The sequence below is a fragment of the Xiphophorus maculatus genome, chromosome 24, assembly GCF_002775205.1.
Source record: "Xiphophorus maculatus strain JP 163 A chromosome 24, X_maculatus-5.0-male, whole genome shotgun sequence".
NCBI classification, from domain to species: domain Eukaryota; kingdom Metazoa; phylum Chordata; class Actinopteri; order Cyprinodontiformes; family Poeciliidae; genus Xiphophorus; species Xiphophorus maculatus.
The window spans coordinates 2694842-2714380 of NC_036466.1; the positions used below are offsets into that span (position 1 = coordinate 2694842).

At 40.2% G+C, this 19539-nt stretch overlaps 1 protein-coding gene across 12 annotated transcripts in view; it reads left to right on the forward strand.

Annotated features, from left to right (window-relative positions):
- dmd (dystrophin) overlaps positions 1–19539 on the forward strand; it is a 248638-nt gene that overhangs the window by 227408 nt on the left and 1691 nt on the right. For 8 of the 12 annotated variants that reach the window (XM_023329877.1, XM_023329878.1, XM_023329883.1 and 5 more), the window contains 15 exons: positions 1962–2023; positions 2116–2190; positions 3726–3927; positions 4009–4094; positions 5709–5866; positions 6872–7038; positions 7961–8072; positions 8880–9016; positions 10226–10264; positions 11141–11206; positions 12520–12585; positions 15778–15936; positions 16195–16438; positions 17053–17167; positions 17262–17351. In XM_023329877.1, the coding sequence (XP_023185645.1) occupies positions 1962–2023; positions 2116–2190; positions 3726–3927; positions 4009–4094; positions 5709–5866; positions 6872–7038; positions 7961–8072; positions 8880–9016; positions 10226–10264; positions 11141–11206; positions 12520–12585; positions 15778–15936; positions 16195–16438; positions 17053–17167; positions 17262–17351 (1778 nt within the window). Of the gene's footprint in view, positions 1–1961; positions 2024–2115; positions 2191–3725; positions 3928–4008; positions 4095–5708; positions 5867–6871; positions 7039–7960; positions 8073–8879; positions 9017–10225; positions 10265–11140; positions 11207–12519; positions 12586–15777; positions 15937–16194; positions 16439–17052; positions 17168–17261; positions 17352–17648; positions 17673–19539 lie in introns of all 12 variants that reach the window. The other 4 variants (XM_023329880.1, XM_023329888.1, XM_023329881.1 and 1 more) reach the window with 3 other exon arrangements.

Below are 19539 nucleotides of genomic sequence, written 5' to 3' on the forward strand. Positions count from 1 at the left end.
TTGGTGTGTTTAAATGGGCTGTACTGGTGAAGAGTTATCAACTACATTTGTAGTTCAGTACATTTATGTTTGTGTTTTAAAAAAAAACATTTTAAGTCAATTCAGCCCTGTTTTTCTGTGTTGGATCGATATCGGCTGATACAAAACCTCAGATATCGGAAGTGGGGAAAAAAAGTGGATCGGTGGATCTCTAGTAATTGAAACATGGCTTCTAGTTGTCACCGTGGTACCAAAGTTCTGGTTGAAACGGCAAAAATGAAATGAGGAATGTATACTGATTGCAACATCAATCCATATATATTACAATCAATTAGTGTAACATTTAAATAGTGTAAATATTACACTAATTTTCTTGTTGATATCTCTGTAATGACATTTTTCTCATATCTAGTCTCTTTGATTTTCTTTTACAATTAAAGTGTCGTTTTCAGCTGGTTGCTGAAAAACGGCAGCTGTTCACTGTTACATAAGTCAAGGCTCTGCGTTGGACAAACACCTTGCTCCACCTGCAGCCGCTCTCAGTCCCGATGCGTTGCCGTGTTGCCGATGAAAGCAGCTGCTGCACGTTTATTCGGGGGCGTTTGTGCGAGCGGCGTTCTCATGACGAGCTGCTGTTTGTCCACACTTTGAGGCTGAGGATTTTAGAGTAGCTCTTCACCAGGGGACCCCTCTCCTCATTATCGAGAGTGCGAGTGTGGGAGAGAGGTAAAACAAGCCCGCGGGCCGATTATTGTTTGTGCGAGCTTCAGAGACGGAGATTAAGTGCGGGTGTTTCTCTCGTACAACCAGCCGGACCGGGTTGCGTTTGTGCACCGTCGTGCCCCCTGGTAGAAACTGGACAGCGCAAAAAAAGTCCGAGCTGCACTGCGTTCTTCTTCTCTTCTTTGTTTTGCTCGATGCAGTGGTTGAGCCACACCGCCCACTGTGTTCAGAAGTCACCCACTTTGCACACCTACTATTAAAGCCTGACCTGAAACATCCACCTGCACAGAGGAGAACACCAAGATATCATTTCACCTTTATCCCCATCTTTATTTACTTCAAACACTGAAGTATGTCTGGAAATATTTAAACTAGTAATGCAAAAAATAGTTTTTCATATTTGGACATTTTAACAGTGATGAGAAATCCAAATACCGGTAATATAAAAAGAAAATGTGCATTGTATGTGGGGCCAGTTGAAAAAAAATAAGAATAAAGCTGAAGCAGAACTGGAGACTGACCCAATATATATCAGTATGTCAGCCAATCAGGGTCTGAGAGAGAAGAAATTAAGTTATAGGCCTAGTCAAAGCCCAGATTTTTCCTTATTCAGTAGCAATATTTCACGAGAGAGACAGCAATTGCTATAAAGGAGGGTTTAATTAATATTAAAATTCATTACTGATTTTGTGGCGTTATTTCAAGATCAGTGTCATCGTTCACAACTCCTGATTGGCCCTGTTGAAATTCTACTGGAGAAATCAGGCGGGATTGGCCGATCAAACCCAAGCAAGAAAATGGCAAAAAAATTTTGCTTTCTGTAAAAACCAGGTATGACATTCCCAAAACCACATAATCTATATCCAGGTTTCTAAAAATACCTAACTCACTCCTCCATAACGTGTTCTGTATTATAAGCCTGGCGGGCCACCAGGCTGTACTTGCCAAAAGCAAAGTCTGAAATTTGCTTTTACTTTATTTTAAATACAGCTTTTTATACATCACCAATGATGACAGATAAAGCTAGTTATTTATGGTTTTCTGGGAGAAAGCTGCCTCCACAACATTTTATTGCTGTCACTTCCATTAGTTTGTCGATCAGATAATTGAGTTTCCAACCAGCAGGTCAAGCTAAGAACCCTCCAATTGCCATCGCTAGCCCCAAACCTTATCTGGACATCATCTATTTAGGCCCAAATACTGTTGAACTTACCAACAAAATATTTTAATCTTCTTTTAATCTTTTGGTCCCTTTGCAGCCACCACACCCAGACAACATGCTGGGACCATCCCAAGATGACGGAGCTCTACCAGTCTCTGGGTAAGCTTCACCTCAGTGTCTTTTAAGGTGTTTTTTTTTTTTGCTTTTTTATTGGAGGGTTTAAACTTACGATGTAACGTTTTGCTTCTCAGCCGACCTGAACAACGTTCGGTTCTCGGCCTACCGCACAGCCATGAAGCTGAGGCGCCTGCAGAAAGCTCTCTGCTGTGAGTACCGTCCCAGTGGCTCCTCGCCCCGTCGCGACGCAGCGCTCGTCCTCCCCATTCGCTGCTTTCTCTTACCCTCGTCTTCGTCCCGCCTCTCCTGCCTCCTCTGTACTATTAACCATCTGTCCCTTTCTGACGCATCATGGTGTCCATATGTGTGTTTACTCATCCCTCTCATCTTTTGCCTGTGGATCTGCAAAGTGGGAGCTGCCTACGTCTTTTTGTCAGGCTGCTGCGGCAGCACAGAGCAGAGGAATTATTTGTGATGCCAAAGCTTTTTTATAAATTAAAGCAAAGTCCCCAGGAGTGGAGTTCTGGAGTTGAACATTTGCTCTGTGAGTCTCGTTGGTATGTTGAGATTCCACACAATCTCAATTGGATTTAGGGCTGGACTTTGACTGGGCCATGCTTGCTACCTTGGTAGCTCTTGGTGCATGTTTTAGGTGTTTTTCTACTCTAGTTTCAAGTATTTGTACACTGTGTCCCCTACATGGGCCTCAGACAACTTTGACTAGGACTTTCTGTGGATTTTAATTAATGATATCAACAGTTTTATTTTTAATAGGATTAATTCTATCTCATAAAATCATTCCTGCTGAGATTTGGAGGAATGGATGGCTCTACAGAGCTGCAACGCTAAATTTAGCAACTATACTAAAAATACATTTCTGGATGGTTTGTAACAGTAGAATATTTTCCAAGTTACCCAGGAGTAACTTGGTAAAATGTCCTAACTTTTGCTTCAAGTACGCAACTCTAAATTAAACCAAAACAAAATAAAACAAATTTACATTTTTTAACTAATGCCATACACAATAAGGAAGCAACTACTTCTGAAGGCAGTTCCTTACACTGAGCTCAATACAAATGTACTGTTTTCAGATGGTTGTTACACCATTAATGTCACTAAATAAAATATTTTAATCCGATTAAGCCTTTTGTGCCTGCTAAGGCTCAGAAACTGAAATGTTTCAAGACTTTTTGCAAATGACTGACAGGCTGATGATTGATGATTGACCAGAACCTTTGTCCTTCAGTTGTTCGGTCGCTTCAGTTGTGGTGTTCTCTGAGGCAACATTGCTTAAAACTGTAAACTATTCCAGTGAACGTCATATGTAATTATCAACTAATTTTCTATTTTACCTGGCCCGTCTGAAGGCCTTGGAAAAGTTGAATGCAACTGAGACCAGTTCACACAATTTTGTTTTTCTTGGACTGTGGAAGATGAGGTTTGCTGTCAACCAAACTTTGTTTCCATCCAAATCTTTAAGTCAATAAGTGACGCAATAAAATTATTTACATCTTGAGAACATGTTCTGTTTTGCCAAGGTATATCCCCCTTTGTATGACGTTATTTTTGGCGTTCCACAAGGACCCATTCTTGGCTCTTTTCTCTTTGTTGAGGAAAAACTCACCAAAGCCTGGAGAACTGCTGATTAAAACTGCTTTTTAGGGATTTCAAGACTATTGACATGGAAGCAAAGTGTACTCTGTATAGACATGCTCATCATCTGCGGTGGTGTTTCTCTGCTTAGTGGACCTGCTGAGCATGCAGACGGCGTGCGAGGTGTTCGAGCAGCACACCCTGAAGCAGAACGAGCAGCTGCTAGACATCTCCCAGCTGGTGGCCTGCCTCACCAGCCTGTACCAGCGGCTGGAGCAGAGCCACTCCCACCTGGTCAACATCCAGCTGAGCGTGGACATGTGCCTCAACTGGCTGCTCAACGTCTACGACACGTACGTGAAGGCACGCCCGACACGATCCCAGGAGTGTTTTTCCCCCAGAGCTAACCAGGTTCTGAAATGTTGCTTTGGCAGTGGGCGCACTGGGAAGATTCGGACTCTGTCGTTCAAAACTGGAATCATCTCGCTTTGCAAAGCCCACCTGGAGGATAAATACCGATGTAAGTCCAACCAGCTTGTACATAAAACTAGACGGTACAATTAAAGTTGCGTTGATCTGATATTAATACCTGTATTGATCCCGATTCTGAAAAAGATTCTAGATCTATTAAGTTCAATTCCATGCTTTGTGCTCTAAGCAACATCATTATTATTTATTCTACATTATATTTAGAATTCCTAATTATACTTTCTGGACCATTTTAAAGGTTTGTTGCTGTTCATTTTTAAATGTCTGACCAATATAGTCAACCTATTGTTTGGTCAGTTTCAGTTTTTGTATTATTTATTTTACATAGCCTGTTATGCTAATGGACCTTACCACAGGGGCCGCTTTTCATTGGCTGATGCCCATTCTACCTGGTAGAGTGCGTAGCCCTCTCAAACACACTTAGCTTCCCGTTAGCTAAGAACAGCATAAAGGCAGAACTGATACAACTTGTACACCTTGAAGCCTGTCTGCTACACAGTCTGACGTTAGTTAAACAGATCAATATGCAATGTGTCTGTATCTGACATACACTAAAGATTTTATTTTAGCAGAAAAAGCTTTGGACTAAACTGTTACTCGTGTTAGCCACTCTAGCACCAAGTACAGTGTATCAGGCCTTGGCACACTCAAACATTTGACAACAAACCACAGGGATCACCCACTGATTTCAAAAGTAACCTACAAAACGATGAATGCCCGACTTACCCAGCCTTGCAAGAACAATAGGCAACAGTGATCTTGTCCACAGCTATATTGATGTAGAGGGTGTGTGGTTCTGCCGTTTTCCTCATCGAGTGAAAGCATTTTGCTGTGACATGAACAATGTTGGAGGCATCGTGTGGCTCAAACGCCTTGATCTCATCCAAAAAAGATGACATGAAGTTCTTAGTTCCTCTGTCCATTGTAGTAGCTGATATATTGTGAAAATCCGGTAGAAATGATGCACTAATCGAGTCAGAAATAGACTGCAGAGAATCAGTCGAAGTGGAAGACGGCATGTTTACATAGAAACAACGCGCCGCGAGGCTTTGTTTGTGAGACTTGCGGCCACGTGGGATTTTCTAGGTCGGTTGTGGGCGGAGCTTGGTAAGGTCCATTGCACTGAGTGGATAAATTAAAATAGTTTTTACTTGTTAGCTTGTGAAGCTATTGGTGTATTTAAGTGTGATGTACTTAAATTTGTAACTCAGTGCATTTATGTTTAAAAGAAGAAAAGGTTTAAGCCAATTCAGCTGTTTTTCTGTCTGGTCGGTATCGGCCGATACTAGACATCAGATATTGGTATCGGTTTTGGAAGTGAAAAAAGTGGATCAGTGCATCACACAAAGCATGGTTAAAATCCATGTTTCACACATTTTTGCTTAATATTTTTGTTTACTTTGTTTGAAAAATTATGAAAAATACTTTTTAAATATTTTTAGAAGAAGAAAATTATATTTTATAATAAGGATATATAAAAAATTTGAATTTATTGTAATGTTTTATAATTTTTTTTAGTGACATTATTCTTTGAGACCAAATTCATTTTGTACAAGCTATCATAAACTGTATTATGAGTTGATATTTATCCTTTTTTTTAAAGTTTTCAACTCTTCAACTCTTACGCTCCCCTCTGCATTTCCAGTTTTGTTCCGACAGGTCGCTAGCGCCACGGGTTTTTGTGACCAGCGCCGTTTGGGCCTCCTCCTCCACGACTCCATCCAGATCCCCCGGCAGCTCGGCGAGGTGGCGTCCTTCGGTGGCTCCAACATCGAGCCCTCCGTCCGCAGCTGCTTCCAGTTTGTACGTGCCTCCATCAGAACCGGTCTGAATAGACCTGGACGCTGACACAAGCAGTGGCTAATTCTGCTGGGTTACATGTGATTACTTGCCTTCTCATTTCCCCGCTGCCTGCCTGCCTGGCGGTGTGAAGGCAGCTTATCATTATCCAGATCAGTAGCTGGTGTCAACTTTGTAGTCTTAACTCGGCTGTCCTGCTTCTGTAGAGAAACGGAATGAAAGGGGAACATTCTTCTGCTAACTCTTTTCTGTTTATGTTGTGATTTTTAGTTGGTTACTCCTCCCTGAAAAGACACTTTGAAAAATATGATGTAAAATCGACTTTTTTGAGCTTTACATCATGTTGTAATGTTGTTCCCTCAACAAAAACACACCTGGAGTGTTTCCTTTGTTCCTTCATGCATGTTTGGGAAATCCTTTAATCTCCCGTGGCAACCACCTTGAGGCGACTCAGTTCCTGCTTCGAGGTGATGTTTTTGCAGCTTCCAAGATTTGAAGCTTCCGCCTCACAGAACAGCCGACTCCCCCACTCGGCTTCTTCAGACTAGCCAGTAGCAGTTAGCAAACACCTACTACTTTATATTCATTATAGGAGCTACGTCTCAGTGCAATGCTGGTAAAAATGTTGTCAAAGGGTTAATAGAGGACCCATGCTGTGACGACTTCCTGAAGGCGCAGTTTCACAAAGAGTCAGGAGCTTCTTAAAGAGACAGAGACCCAATTTCAGGGCGTTAAATTACAAAGTCAAAGTTATTTTACGCTATATTTGATATATGTAGCATTTTTATAACAACTGATGGTAATTTATGTACTTTACTTTTAACAGCAAATGATTCATCTCAATAAGTTCTGGACCTAAAATTTCTTTATTACTCCTAAATCTAAGTTTCTAAGAAAATTTCTCTTTTCAGAAATGTGAGCATAGATGGACTGATGTGCTCAGTTCCTGGTTTGGGTGCCTCGCATTTGTCTTAAGTTCTGTTTTTTTCTCTCTCTCTCTCTTTGCAGGCCAACAACAAACCTGAGCTGGAGGCCTCCATGTTCCTGGACTGGATGCGTCTGGAGCCTCAGTCTATGGTTTGGCTCCCGGTTCTGCACCGGGTCGCGGCTGCAGAAACCGCCAAGCACCAAGCCAAGTGCAATATCTGCAAGGAGTGTCCCATCATTGGGTTCAGGTGGGTGAAGTGATTGAAATCAAAACCGATCTAATATTAATATCTGTGCCTCGATCAGCCGATACTACATCGGTATCGGACCCAAAAAAAATGGATCAGAGCATCGCTAGTTGAAATGTGATGAATTGGTCCTGATTTCCTTAAGTTTGGGATCGACTGATCTTATCCACCCATCTCATCAGTATATTTGGTGACTTTTCAGACAAAAGAAAAAAATCTATATCAAGGAAAATCCGAATTAGTAGGCCAGGCTTTTCAAAGATCAGTGATCGGCCAGAAAACTGCAATCGGTGCCTCCATAATTCATTCCTCTTATTTCATATTTTATTTTGTTAGATGTATTATGCCGACAGTATCTTTCCTTTGTCCACAGCTGACTTCAGCCTTTTTGTGTGCTGCCAGATGCCATGGTAACCGTAACGTGATGTAAACATGCCTCCATAATAGGACTGAGATCATAACTCTTCTATTAACTGACCCTGGTTATGACTCAGCTTATTTCTAAGAACAGTTAAGAGGCTTTTTCACAGTAAAGCCTCAGTCAGGTTTATGTCAGAGTGGTAGCCTGATGCATAAACAAAAATACACTCTGAGCAACAAATGTCCTACATTTATTCATCTATCTTCTTTACAGAGGTTTTTTTTTGTCATATACAACTGATTTTAAAAGATAAAGTCAAATAAACTGCAGTCACCAGGTTATATGGATTCAGAAAAATAGAGAGTACACAAGGAAAGAAGTTGAAAAGAAAGACACAAAGAAGGCAGAAGAGACAAAGGAAAGAAGAGAAGGAAAGGAGAAAACCAGAAAAAAAAACCTTTTAGATAATGGATAACTGAGACTGGAAAAGATGGCTGGTGTGTTCCTCTCCTCTCATTTGTTCTCTTATTAATCATGTATTCTGTTTTTCTTATTCTTAAGATATCGGAGCCTGAAACATTTCAACTATGACATTTGCCAAAGCTGCTTCTTCTCCGGCCGCGTTGCCAAGGGACACAAGATGCAATACCCCATGGTGGAATACTGCACTCCGGTATGTTTGGGCCAGACCTGAAAAAGAATCCTGCAGCGTTTAAGAGTCCAGCTGCATCCAGCTAATACGCAGTCTGATTGTGCTTTGAATTATTTTCTGTTAGTGATGGTTACCATGGAAGACAAAGTGCGTTCTTTATTGCTTTTCATTAAAATGAATCTAAGATGGCTCTCCACTCCATCTTGTCCCCGTCTAGTTTTGAAATTTGAAGTCTATATCTTGGCACAGTGACCATAAACTTAATCTAACATATTCTAGTCCAGATTTTGTCCATGATTGCAGCAAAATGATTTGCCACCTTAAAGATTTCTTGATTTTATTTTATTTTTTACTTTTTCGTCAGTTGCGTTTCAGATCATCAAAGCAAATTTTATATCAGAGAAAGAGAATCCAGTTTTTAAAGGATTTCATGGATCAAATCCATGAACCAGCCTTGTCCCATGTAAATCTAAGCTTATCCTCCATGTTAAAGGATGAAGTAACTTTAGTGAAAATATATTTTCTGGACAAATTTTACCATCTGTTGTTAAATAGGACCAGTCTGACAACATGAAGTAGGCTGGAGGATCTTTACAAAGCGACACATCTGAGGAAATTCTCCAACAGATGAGGATTGTGAGATTTTAGATTCCTCTTTAAGGAACCATGATGCATGACTTCTTATCAGCTGTGTAATGTAAATGTAGATGGCTTTCAAAAACATACGTCACCAACTCATTGTTTAAATTTAACATTTTGTTTCGGTTTTCCCGTTTAAAAAAAGTGTCTTCTGGAGTTCTGACCCTCTTCTTTGCGTTGTCTCTGCAGACCACATCAGGGGAGGATGTGCGTGATTTTGCCAAGGTGCTGAAGAACAAATTCAGGACCAAGCGCTACTTTGCCAAACACCCACGCATGGGCTACCTGCCCGTCCAGACCATCCTGGAGGGGGACAACATGGAAACGTGGGGCTCACAAACACACACACACACACACACACACACACACAAATACAGACAAAGAGACACAAGTAATATTCTGACCTACAGAAGAAGTCTACACAACTCTTAAATTTGCTATAACTTACAAGGGTCACTCTCTTTAAATTTTGAACTTAGAATAAAAGGACAGAAGCATAACAAACACCTAAAGACCAACTACAAGTTAATATTGCTTCCTGATATTGTTGTGAGTTTTGAGTAGGTTTTTAGATTTCCCAGTCAAGCGTAGCTTCTTCATGCAGGACCGTCGGATCACATCAACGTCTAAGCTTTCAGATAACAACCGAGGCGAACTGCACCTCAGGGTCTGTGACCAAAATCTGTTGTTCCTCAAATGTTATTAGAATCCAAAGATAATCCGATTAAATACAAAAAGCTGTTTTCAGATTTATTGGTATTGCACTGAGGAATTGTATATTTGCTGAAGAAGAATGAAGTGAATTGTTACTCATTTATATCAGCTAAAGATGCCCTGACAAATACTTTTGTAAATTTCAATTATATCAGACAAAAAAATAACTACTACGTTTGAATTATTTAGATGTGGAGGGTTATATCATCAGCATAAGGAAGTACATAAGAATTGTTTAAAGAGTATTTGTGAAAAAATAAGTGATCTGAAAGGGAGACCCTGTGGAACTCCCTCTTTAATAAGACAGTTGAGTTCTCTGGGAAAAACAGCCAAACGGGACATGAGGACCTGAAAACATTTCCACTTTGTTCCCAGTTTACTTGAATGAAAACAAACATTTAGCAGCGTTTAATAAATGTAACATTAACATTTTGGAGTCCAAAATAAATGCATCAAAATTGAATCTGCTGAATTTGTGTCAGCAGAACCAAATAAAGGCTGAAGATCTCTAAAATATACCAAGAACATTAGCTGCATGTTTTCTATATTTGAAATATATAACTATATAAAAACCATCTGAAACTGAATCTTCCACTGTAGCCTAAGCGTGCAATGGAATCTGGTGCTAGATTAATGTGTAACTGGACTGTTTTCTTCTACCATGCTAAACAAACACATTATCACACCTTCCTTTTGTGTGGATGTTTAACTTCCTTTTACTCAATAAAACTCAGCTAAAGGTGCACACTTTGAACTTTGGAGTTTGCAGAATATTAGTAGAGAGATAAAATTGTAATGATGGTATGCTGTTTCTCTTCCAGTCCCGTCACTCTGATCAACTTCTGGCCTGTAGACCATGTGTGAGTATCTGACACACACTCTCAGTCTGCAGCTTGTTTGCTGTGTTTCCATCCAGTTATTTTGTTCTTCTGATGCTTATATACAGCTCTGTTTTTTTTATTTAAAAACAAAAACATGGCATCCAAGCACTGTAGAAGCAGGCTCAGTAAGCTCAGGACTTTGTCACCACCTTGAGGTTACAGCGATCTGTTGCACCAGGAACAGATCGCCAACAATAATGAAAATAACCTCACATCCTTAATCCAATCAGCTCCTCAACCGGAGCTTAAAATAAATTTCAAACAACCACTACAACTCAAAAGGTTATTTTTCTTGTGCAGTAATTCATTTTGGAAAAAGAAAGTCTCATAAAGACATTAATTAAACACAGTGGTCAGACCAGAAGTCTGTGAGCAGGAGCCGCAAAGGTTTATTCTTAAAGCTGGTTGTAAAGAGTTTTAAAAATGAAGGGTTAAAATAACTTCTATTTTTTTAATAGACATCAGTAAAAATGACGGGCAACAAAAAGGTCTAGCGCAACCTATGCCATCAAGCATTCAGTGCATACATACACATGGATGTTTGTGTCTGATGTTTAAAACTTTCTGTAAAACTGAATTCCAGGTTTTCACTGAGTCAATTTTCTATTTTAAATAAGAAAATAAGCATAGTGCTGTCTGCAATCAGTCTATTTAAGTCATATTAGTCATATGGCAAATTACTGCAACTATTCAAGAATATTAAAACTTTTGAATAAATCACAGTAAAGCAGGACAAACCATTTATCCAATGTCTGGGATTTCCAGCTACGACTGTCCTTTCCTTTTTGACTCCTTTCCTTTTTGACTGCTTTCCTTTTTGACTCATGCCGTCTCATTTTCCTTTCTCTCTTACAGGCCTGGATCGTCCCCTCAACTCTCTCACGACGACACACATTCTCGGATCGAGCACTACGCCAACCGGTAACACACACACACACACACACACACACTCTGTATTCTTGCTTTCCTGGCATTAGGTGTTGCTAACATGATGTGGTGCAGCAGTCTTTACCACCCCCTACTTATGTTTTTATTCCACTCATATTCCATGCTGTTGTCCTCAACCCTGGAAGTTTCCCAACTAACGGCCAATAATTGCTAATTATTTTAGTAATCTATATTTTGAGTTTTCCCTACTGTTGTATCTGGACACGAGGGGTTGAGAACATGCATTAAAGGGGGCAGCAGGAGCGGGTCAAGGGGAGTTGTGTTTTTGGCAGTTGTGTCCGCTAAGCATCACCACCAACTTCTGTTCTTATTGGCTGATATGGCAGCTTCCTGTTGTTCAGGAGTTTGTTGTTTGCATAACCACACTCTTAAGTATACTGACAAAGTTTAGAAAAATGGCCTCAATGTTGTTCTTTGTTCAAAATCTAATTTTGAGGAGGTTGAGCAATGACTGTGATGGAGCACAACATGGGGAAGCATCACTAAGGGTTTAGCATAAATGGGAATCCACCCCTTTAGGACCTCCCACACCATGTGATACAGGATTGTTATTTGGAAGGAAGATGTAGATGTTTTCACCATAACCTCAGATCTGTCCTTTCCTGGAGAAGTGGCAAGAACAAAGACACTAGACACCAATTTGCAAGCTAACATGGAGGAAATTGTTCTGGTCAGATGAGACCAAACTGTGTTGCTCTTTGCCAACAAAGTAGGCAAAGAGCAACACAGTTTGTTGCCTCAAAAAAAAATCCCTGCTGGGCTTCTTCAGAATACACCAAAGACATGACTGACCACTTTCTACCTAACAGGTAGTCTCTGGACAAAACCCTTCAGATCATCTGGTACACTTTGAGACGCTAGCCATCTTTACAACATATGTTGGCAACCTGGAAGGTAAACCTCAAGCATCCAGCGTGGCTCAACACTGACTAGTATTATACACTTTTATTTCCAAATTTTAAAAAAATCCCCCAAATAATTCCAATAAAGTGTTTCTTGACTTGTAAACTTATAAAGATCCAGAGCGGTTGTTGTATGTCGTGTCAAAGATAAAACAAGACGCAATAAGTGGTTCACTAAGTGGGGAGAAAAAAAAAGAAACAGTCAGAAATCATCATAGTTAATGATCCAACCAGAACTTGAAATGTTCTGGAACTGATGGAAGCCCCTGAAGCTGACAGCCAGCGGTCAGTCTCCGGTTTGGAGAGCTGCTGACGGATCACAAACCAAAGAGAAGAGCCTCTTTGGTTTTAAGACTGACTGCTCTGTTTCTTCCCCCTCCACAGGTTAGCTGAAATGGAGAACCGTAATGGCTCTTATCTGAATGACAGTATCTCACCCAATGAGAGCATGTGAGAACAGCTTCTTGTTTTTTTTTTTTTTGTTCTACCCTGTCCTCCTAACTCTCTGACTGGTTTTCTGCGTGTCGGCTGCTTCTGTCGTCCTTGTTTCCACTGGCTGCCTGTGTTACTCATCTGTAAATGTGTATTCTGGATTTAAAGTCAAATCTTTTATTTCTTTATTTTTTTTTATTCCCCCCTTGACTATCTGTTGTTCAGTTTTATTGTCCTCCTTCAACATTCTGTTGGATTAATTAACACAAACCCAGAAATGTATGTAAGAATACATATTCAAACTCATCACACAACCATGTTTTAAATAACTTTCTCTTATTTCCCTTCTAAAAAAACTATCGTTTTTGCAGTATTACCTACGAAGTCTAGAGTTTCATCTAGTCAAAGAATCTATAGCAAAGTTCAGAGAGAGGACACTTAATGCTCAACTATTAAAACTCACCTATTTATCATAACTGTAATAAGTTTCTATTAATACAACACACAAAACCCAGTAGGAGTAAAACGGGCATATTTCTTTGATTGTAGTCGATCTTCCTGAGACTTGGCATCAGCACTTTGTCTTCCTTACTCAACTTTATCAGAGAACAAGTAGAGGATGTCCAGTCACTGGCTTTATCAACCAAGAAGTGACCAGAGCCAGTGCACAGAGTAAACATGTTTCCTAGATTGTTTAAGAAGCAAAAAATGAAGAATTATTATTATTTTTTTGTTTTGTTGTTCTGATAGGACAACAAAACATTTCTGGCAACATTTCCAGGACAATAGTTGGCTTGTTTATGTTGGTGAGGTTTTGGCCTGAGCCAGCTCTGCTCTCTTTAGCCTCATCAAGTCAAAGTTCAGAGTTTTTGGCTTCAAAAACTCATTTTTGTTGCAGTTATGATGAGAAAAATGTATTATCAGCATACGTTTGATAAGTGATGTAGTACTGAGCTAAGGGGAAGCGTACAACTACACCTTGTTCCAAATTATTATGCAAATTGGATTTAAGTGTCATAAAGATTAAATTTTTTGTTGTGCTATTAAATTGATAGATGGTATTGTGTGTCAGGGCTCTTTGAATCACTATAATTAATTTCAGAGAGCTGGTTGATTAGTTTGTCTGGTGTCTCAATTAAAGGGAATCTGCTTAAAAAGGATGTTCCACATTATTAAGCAGGCCACAGGTTTCAAGCAATATGGCAAAGAGAAAGGATCTCTGCTGACGAAAGTCATCAGATAGTTTAGTGCCGTATGACAAGTTATGAAAACATTAGATATTTAACAAAACTGAAGCGTTATCGTACTGTGAAGAGATTTGTGGCTGATTCAGAACAAAGATGGTTTGTACAGATAAAGACAGAATGAGGAAGGTTTCTGTTAGACAAATTCACAGGATTAAGAGAGCAGCTGTTAAAATGCCTTTACAAAGCAGCAAACAGTTATTTGAAGCTGCTGGAGCCTCAAGGTGGAGGATCCTCCAGAGGCTTGCGGTGCTTGAACCTACTATTGGGCCCCTAACCAGAGCTCACAAGCAGAAACGGTGGCAGTGGGTCCAGCCGTACATGAAGATTAATTTTCAAACAGACTTGTTCACTGATGGCTGCTGTGCAACCCTGGATGGTCCAGGATGGACGCAGTAGTGGATTGGTGGTGGATGGTGGGTGGCCACCACGTCCCAACACGGCAAGGAGGTGGTGGAGTCATTTTATGGGCCGAAATCATGGGGAGAGAATCTTTGGTCGACCCTTCAGAACCCTGAAGGTGTGAAAATGACCTCATCAAAGTATCTGGACTTTCTGACTGATCGCTTTCTTTCATGGTTCAAAAAGAAGAGCCGAACCTTCAGTAGTAAAATCATCTTCATCATGACAATGCACCATTCATGCTGCAAGGAATACCACTGTGTCATTGGCTGCTATGGGAATAAAAGGGGAGAAACTCATGGTGTGGTCACCATCCTCCTCTGACCTCTGACCTCAACCCTATTGAGAACCTTTGGAGTTTCCTCAAGCAGAAGATCTGAGGGTGGAATGCAGTTCATATCAACCAGCAGCTCTAGGAAGGTTTTCTGACATCCTGCAAAGAAATTCAAGCAGAAACTTTCCACAAACTCACAAGTTCAATGGATCAAGAATTGTGCTGTGATATCAAAGAAGGTTCTATGTTAACATGTAACTCTGTCTGTTAAAATGTTTTTGATTGAAGTAGCTTTTGATTTTAATACATGTGAACACTTAATGCTGCACATTCAAAGAATGACCATTTGCAGTTCTTTATAATCCATAAAATGTTTAGAAAATCTGCTGTCCATAATAATTTGGAACAGTTCATTTTGAGTTTTTTATTTTTGAAAAACTTACTGTTCTAATGGTTTGTTTAGTAAAATTGTATTTATACTGTAATAGTTCAAGACTTGAAAGTTATACTGACCATCATTTGCATTGACCATTTAATATGAGAAAATATCACTTGCATAATAATTTGGAACACGGTGTGTTAAATGAAAGTGCCCTGAGAACGGCGCCTTGAGGAACCCCAAAAGTAACGCAAGAACTGAATCAATCTAAAACACTTTCATGTCAAATGATCAGAGCTTTCCATTTAGGATGAAATGTTTGCGTCAGGTTTGAACAAATCTTTTTGTCTCTTAGTGTCATGAGAGGTGATGCATAGTTTTATTTTTTTGTGTACAAAATGAAGGCAAACACAGGACAGACTTTCAGATGATGGCAAATGTTTTTTCCCAACCTGTAGGCCAGAAAAATAAATCCTGTTTTTGTTCCTTATCATTATTTTATTCTTCTTCTGTGCCAACATTTGGTTACATTTACAAATCTTAATGATGAATGATCCAGTTTAAGATTCAAAGAACTGTTCATGATTAGATTTTAGGCTGGACAGAAATAAAATCAAAGATAAAGCAGTGATCAAACTGCTCATTTATTGATAAAGAACAAAAACAATGTTAATATTTTCAAACATTTTCCTGTTCTCTCTGAGCTTCAGACTCTCCATCTGTGTTCCAGTCCTGTTCTGCTGCTCCTTCATTCACCTTCTGCTTTTCTTTTTCTCCATTTTTTCCTGTGTGTGTGTGCGCGCGCGCGTGTGTGTTCACACATGCACGTCCATGCCACGGTGTCTCTGTGACCTTATGAATGTGTGTGTCAATCATTGGTGGGTATGTTTGATGTGTGTGTGTATCTGCAGCGATGACGAGCACATGTTGATCCAGCACTACTGCCAGTCTCTGAACCAAGGCTCTCCTCTCAGTCAGCCCCGCAGCCCCGCCCAGATCCTCATCTCCATGGAAACAGAGGAGAAGGGAGAGCTGGAGAGGGTCCTGGGTGACCTGGAGCAGGAGAACAGGTCAGTGGAGGAAAGCAGTGTTTAATGCTCGTTAAACCATTTTAAAGTAGGAGTAAAACTCACTTCCACATCCCAACCAAAACGTTTTCAGTAACTTTGCAACCCCAACAGTTGAAATTAAGCCTAAAAACATAAAATCCAGTAGACTTTTTTCCCCCCCGCATATGAAGGTACTATGAATAAAAAAAACTGCCCCTGATTGTAACTAAAATACGTTTCCGGGAGCTCTGAGTGGAAATTCTGCGGTTCTCCTTACAGGAAGCTGCAGGCCGAGTATGACCGTTTGAAAAAAGCCCACGACAGGAAAGGTCTGTCCCCGCTGCCTTCACCGCCCGAGATGCTCCCGGTGTCGCCGCAGAGCGCTCGAGACGCCGAGCTCATCGCCGAGGCCAAGCTGCTGCGGCAGCACAAAGGTCGCCTGGAGGCCCGCATGCAGATACTGGAGGACCACAACAAACAGCTGGAGTCCCAGCTGCACAGGCTGAGGCAGCTTCTGGAGCAGGTAATCAATACCGTCTCTTTAAATACACCAAACACCAACTGTGAGCTGCACCAGAGAAAAGAGCCGACTCATAAAGACAAATTTAATATGGCCGCCATGTTTAAAACTGGTTCTGCTTTTGATTTGCCAAATAAGCAACTTAGTTCTAAACCCATATTTCCATATTAGATGTAAATAATTAGATAAATTAGACCATAATGAAAAAGTCCTGAGAAACTCCTTAGACGTCCAAACCATTTTGGACGTCAAGCTAAAGTTTGGAATGTCAAATATTCCGAATTTAAACCTGGAAATTTCAACATCTGATGCAAAAAACATTATTTTTGTTTCATTTAATTTGAATAATGTGAAAAGTAGTCAGAAGTGTTGATGTTTTAAAACGTCTGTCAACATGACCGGTGACAAAATGTTCCAGGACTCAAATAGAATATGATAATTAACATAATCATTAATCTGTATTGAGTATTTCTATGCAATGAACTCAGGCGTCCTTTTGCACCAGTGTAGTGACATCTGGCCAGCCATGGTGGCGGTCGACGACTCACTCAGGTGTGTGTGTGTGTGTGTGTGTGTGTGTGCGTGTGTGTGTGTGTGTGTGTGTGTGTGTTTATCAGACGGATTCCAAGGTGAACGGCACGGCCCTCTCCTCCCCCTCCACCTCCTCCCAGCGCTCCGACTCGTCCCTGCCGCTGCTGCGCGTGGCAGCCAGCCAGACTACTGACACAATGGGTAAAGAGCCTTCACCCTGCAGCCAGTGGAGCAGGAAACGGTCGGTTGCTTCCATTGATGTTTATAAACCATCAAAGGATTTGTCGGTTTTTAGGCGATGATGAGTTTTCCAGTCCTTCCCAAGATGCATCTGGCCTGGAGGAAGTGGTGGAGCAGCTCAACAACACTTTCCCTCACAGCCAGGGTACAACACTCTTCACTGCCTTTACACAAATGTGCCGAGGCGAACAATGTTCAATGTTTATTAGAAAATCTGAATATTTTTGTCGCTTTTCTAATCTCAGTTGCAAGGTTTAGTTTCAGGTCTGAAAATATTCCAAACTTTATTTCCTCTTTATGTCTTATTCTTCTTTGTGCTCCTGTTCCTCAAAAATGTAGTTTAGAAACACTAAGTTTAGCCTAATTTGCTTAGACATCCAAACAGAAGGATGACTTTTCCCTCTTTCTTCGTGTCTTTTCTTCCTTTTTCTCGGTGATCCAGGCGGGAGAAGGGGACATCCATGAGGTCAGTCGCTCAGTGTTCCCTCTCCCCACCTCTTCATCTCTACAGCTTGTTTGCACCATGAAATAACCAAACTGGTAGCATGTAGTTTGCTCTGATTTTAGTTGTAAGTTTGAAGAAATTTTCTTGCTGAGGATGTAGATTTATTTTGCTAATTGACCGTTACAATAGAACAGCTGAAAGTAGACTGCAGTTACTATTTTCTGTCAGCAGGAGGCAGAGTTTCACCATTAAGGAGGTTTAACTGGAGGTTTTGTTGGAAATTTCTCTTATTTACAAGATAACACTTTGATATCCTGTTGAAAATTTGTACATTTGCTAAGACTAAATCAAAACTGAAATATTCTGACACTATAAAGTGTCACATCTATAAGAAAGAAAGCAAAACTCAAGTTTTCTGACATCTGCCATGTTGGAGCTGCTTCTTCATGGCGAGTCTGAACCCGGGATTTGTCGATCTGATGAAGGGAAAGAAAACTCACAAAAGATTTCATGTCACTTCTTGCAAATGTACAACTTTTGACAGCACAGAATATCTAAGCTTTTAGGCAGAAATGTAGTCGTCTGTCATACAACAATAGACCAAATTATTGTTGTATTTGCTTCTTGAACGTCAACACAATTTTCCTGATGCTTAAACTTTCCAATTATTCACTTAAAATGCTATATAGTCATAAAAAAAATCTGAAAAGTGTGACATGCAGTGCATTCTTGAATAAATAAAAAAAAATCCAAGTTTTGACACTGATTTGCAACATGATTTAGCTTTGTCCACTGCAAACATCATACAGAACGGCCCAAAATGCCGTTCTGTATGATGAATACATGAAACTTACGGCTAGATACAAGTTCAAATCCAAAACAACAATCAAAAATAACACACAAAACATAATAAATCCAGTTTTTTTTCTGTCTTTCTGCGTAAATACACAGAGTGAAAATAGATAAGACACTTCAAAGAGCTCGTGGGTGTACCTGAAGTAAAAGGAAACACAGAATCCCTTCACGCTCCGTTGAGACGCCATAAATGTGGCCGCGAAATGTTTACGTCTGACTGACACGAAGGCGAACTGCAGGTCACCACAGCGGCTAACTGAGGTCACGACGCGTATCAGAGCGTCCTGGCGTGACGCTAACGGGAGAAAACGTGGAGATCAGAAGTGAAATCTAATTTGTGTCGTTTTGAAATCTCAGCACAGAGTCTGGCGCTAAACACGGAGCCATACTGCAGTAAACAACAAGAATAGCAAACAGCCTTTTCAGTCAGCTTATAGAAGATTTCTTAAAGTCTTCTATGCAAGGCTAAGGCTGCAATGTTATTGATTAAAATGCAATAAATTTCTGAGACAAAAGCGTGAGCTACTAAATTGTCAGAAAATTTTTTGATTTGCGTTTCACAAATGTCGAAACAAACTTTTATCGCATTACGGATACAATAACACCAAAGTTTTTCGCCTTCCAGTATCAATTACCTGAAGACAAAATGCATGCCACACTTTTCAGTCTGCACTAGTAAAATGTTTTGAAATCAAATTATGCTTTTGCTATTTTCTGCTTTTGTATTGTGACAAAATCTGGAAAGTTCAAGCGGCCGTGCATGGACGGTTCCACATCAAGGGTCAGAGGTCAGCAAACCTTCAGCTTCCAAAACGTAACTTTTGTTCTATTGGGTTTCTAACAGCAGACTGTGTATCACACTACAAAGTGTGAAAGTTGCTGACCTCTGGTCAATATGCTGCTACTAAACTAACAAACTGACTGTAAAAAACACGAAGTTCTTCAAATGTAAAGTTATTGACAAAAATAATGAAACATTCCTAGAAAGAGATTTTCATACGCCAACATATTTTGTCTATTATATAGCATATGA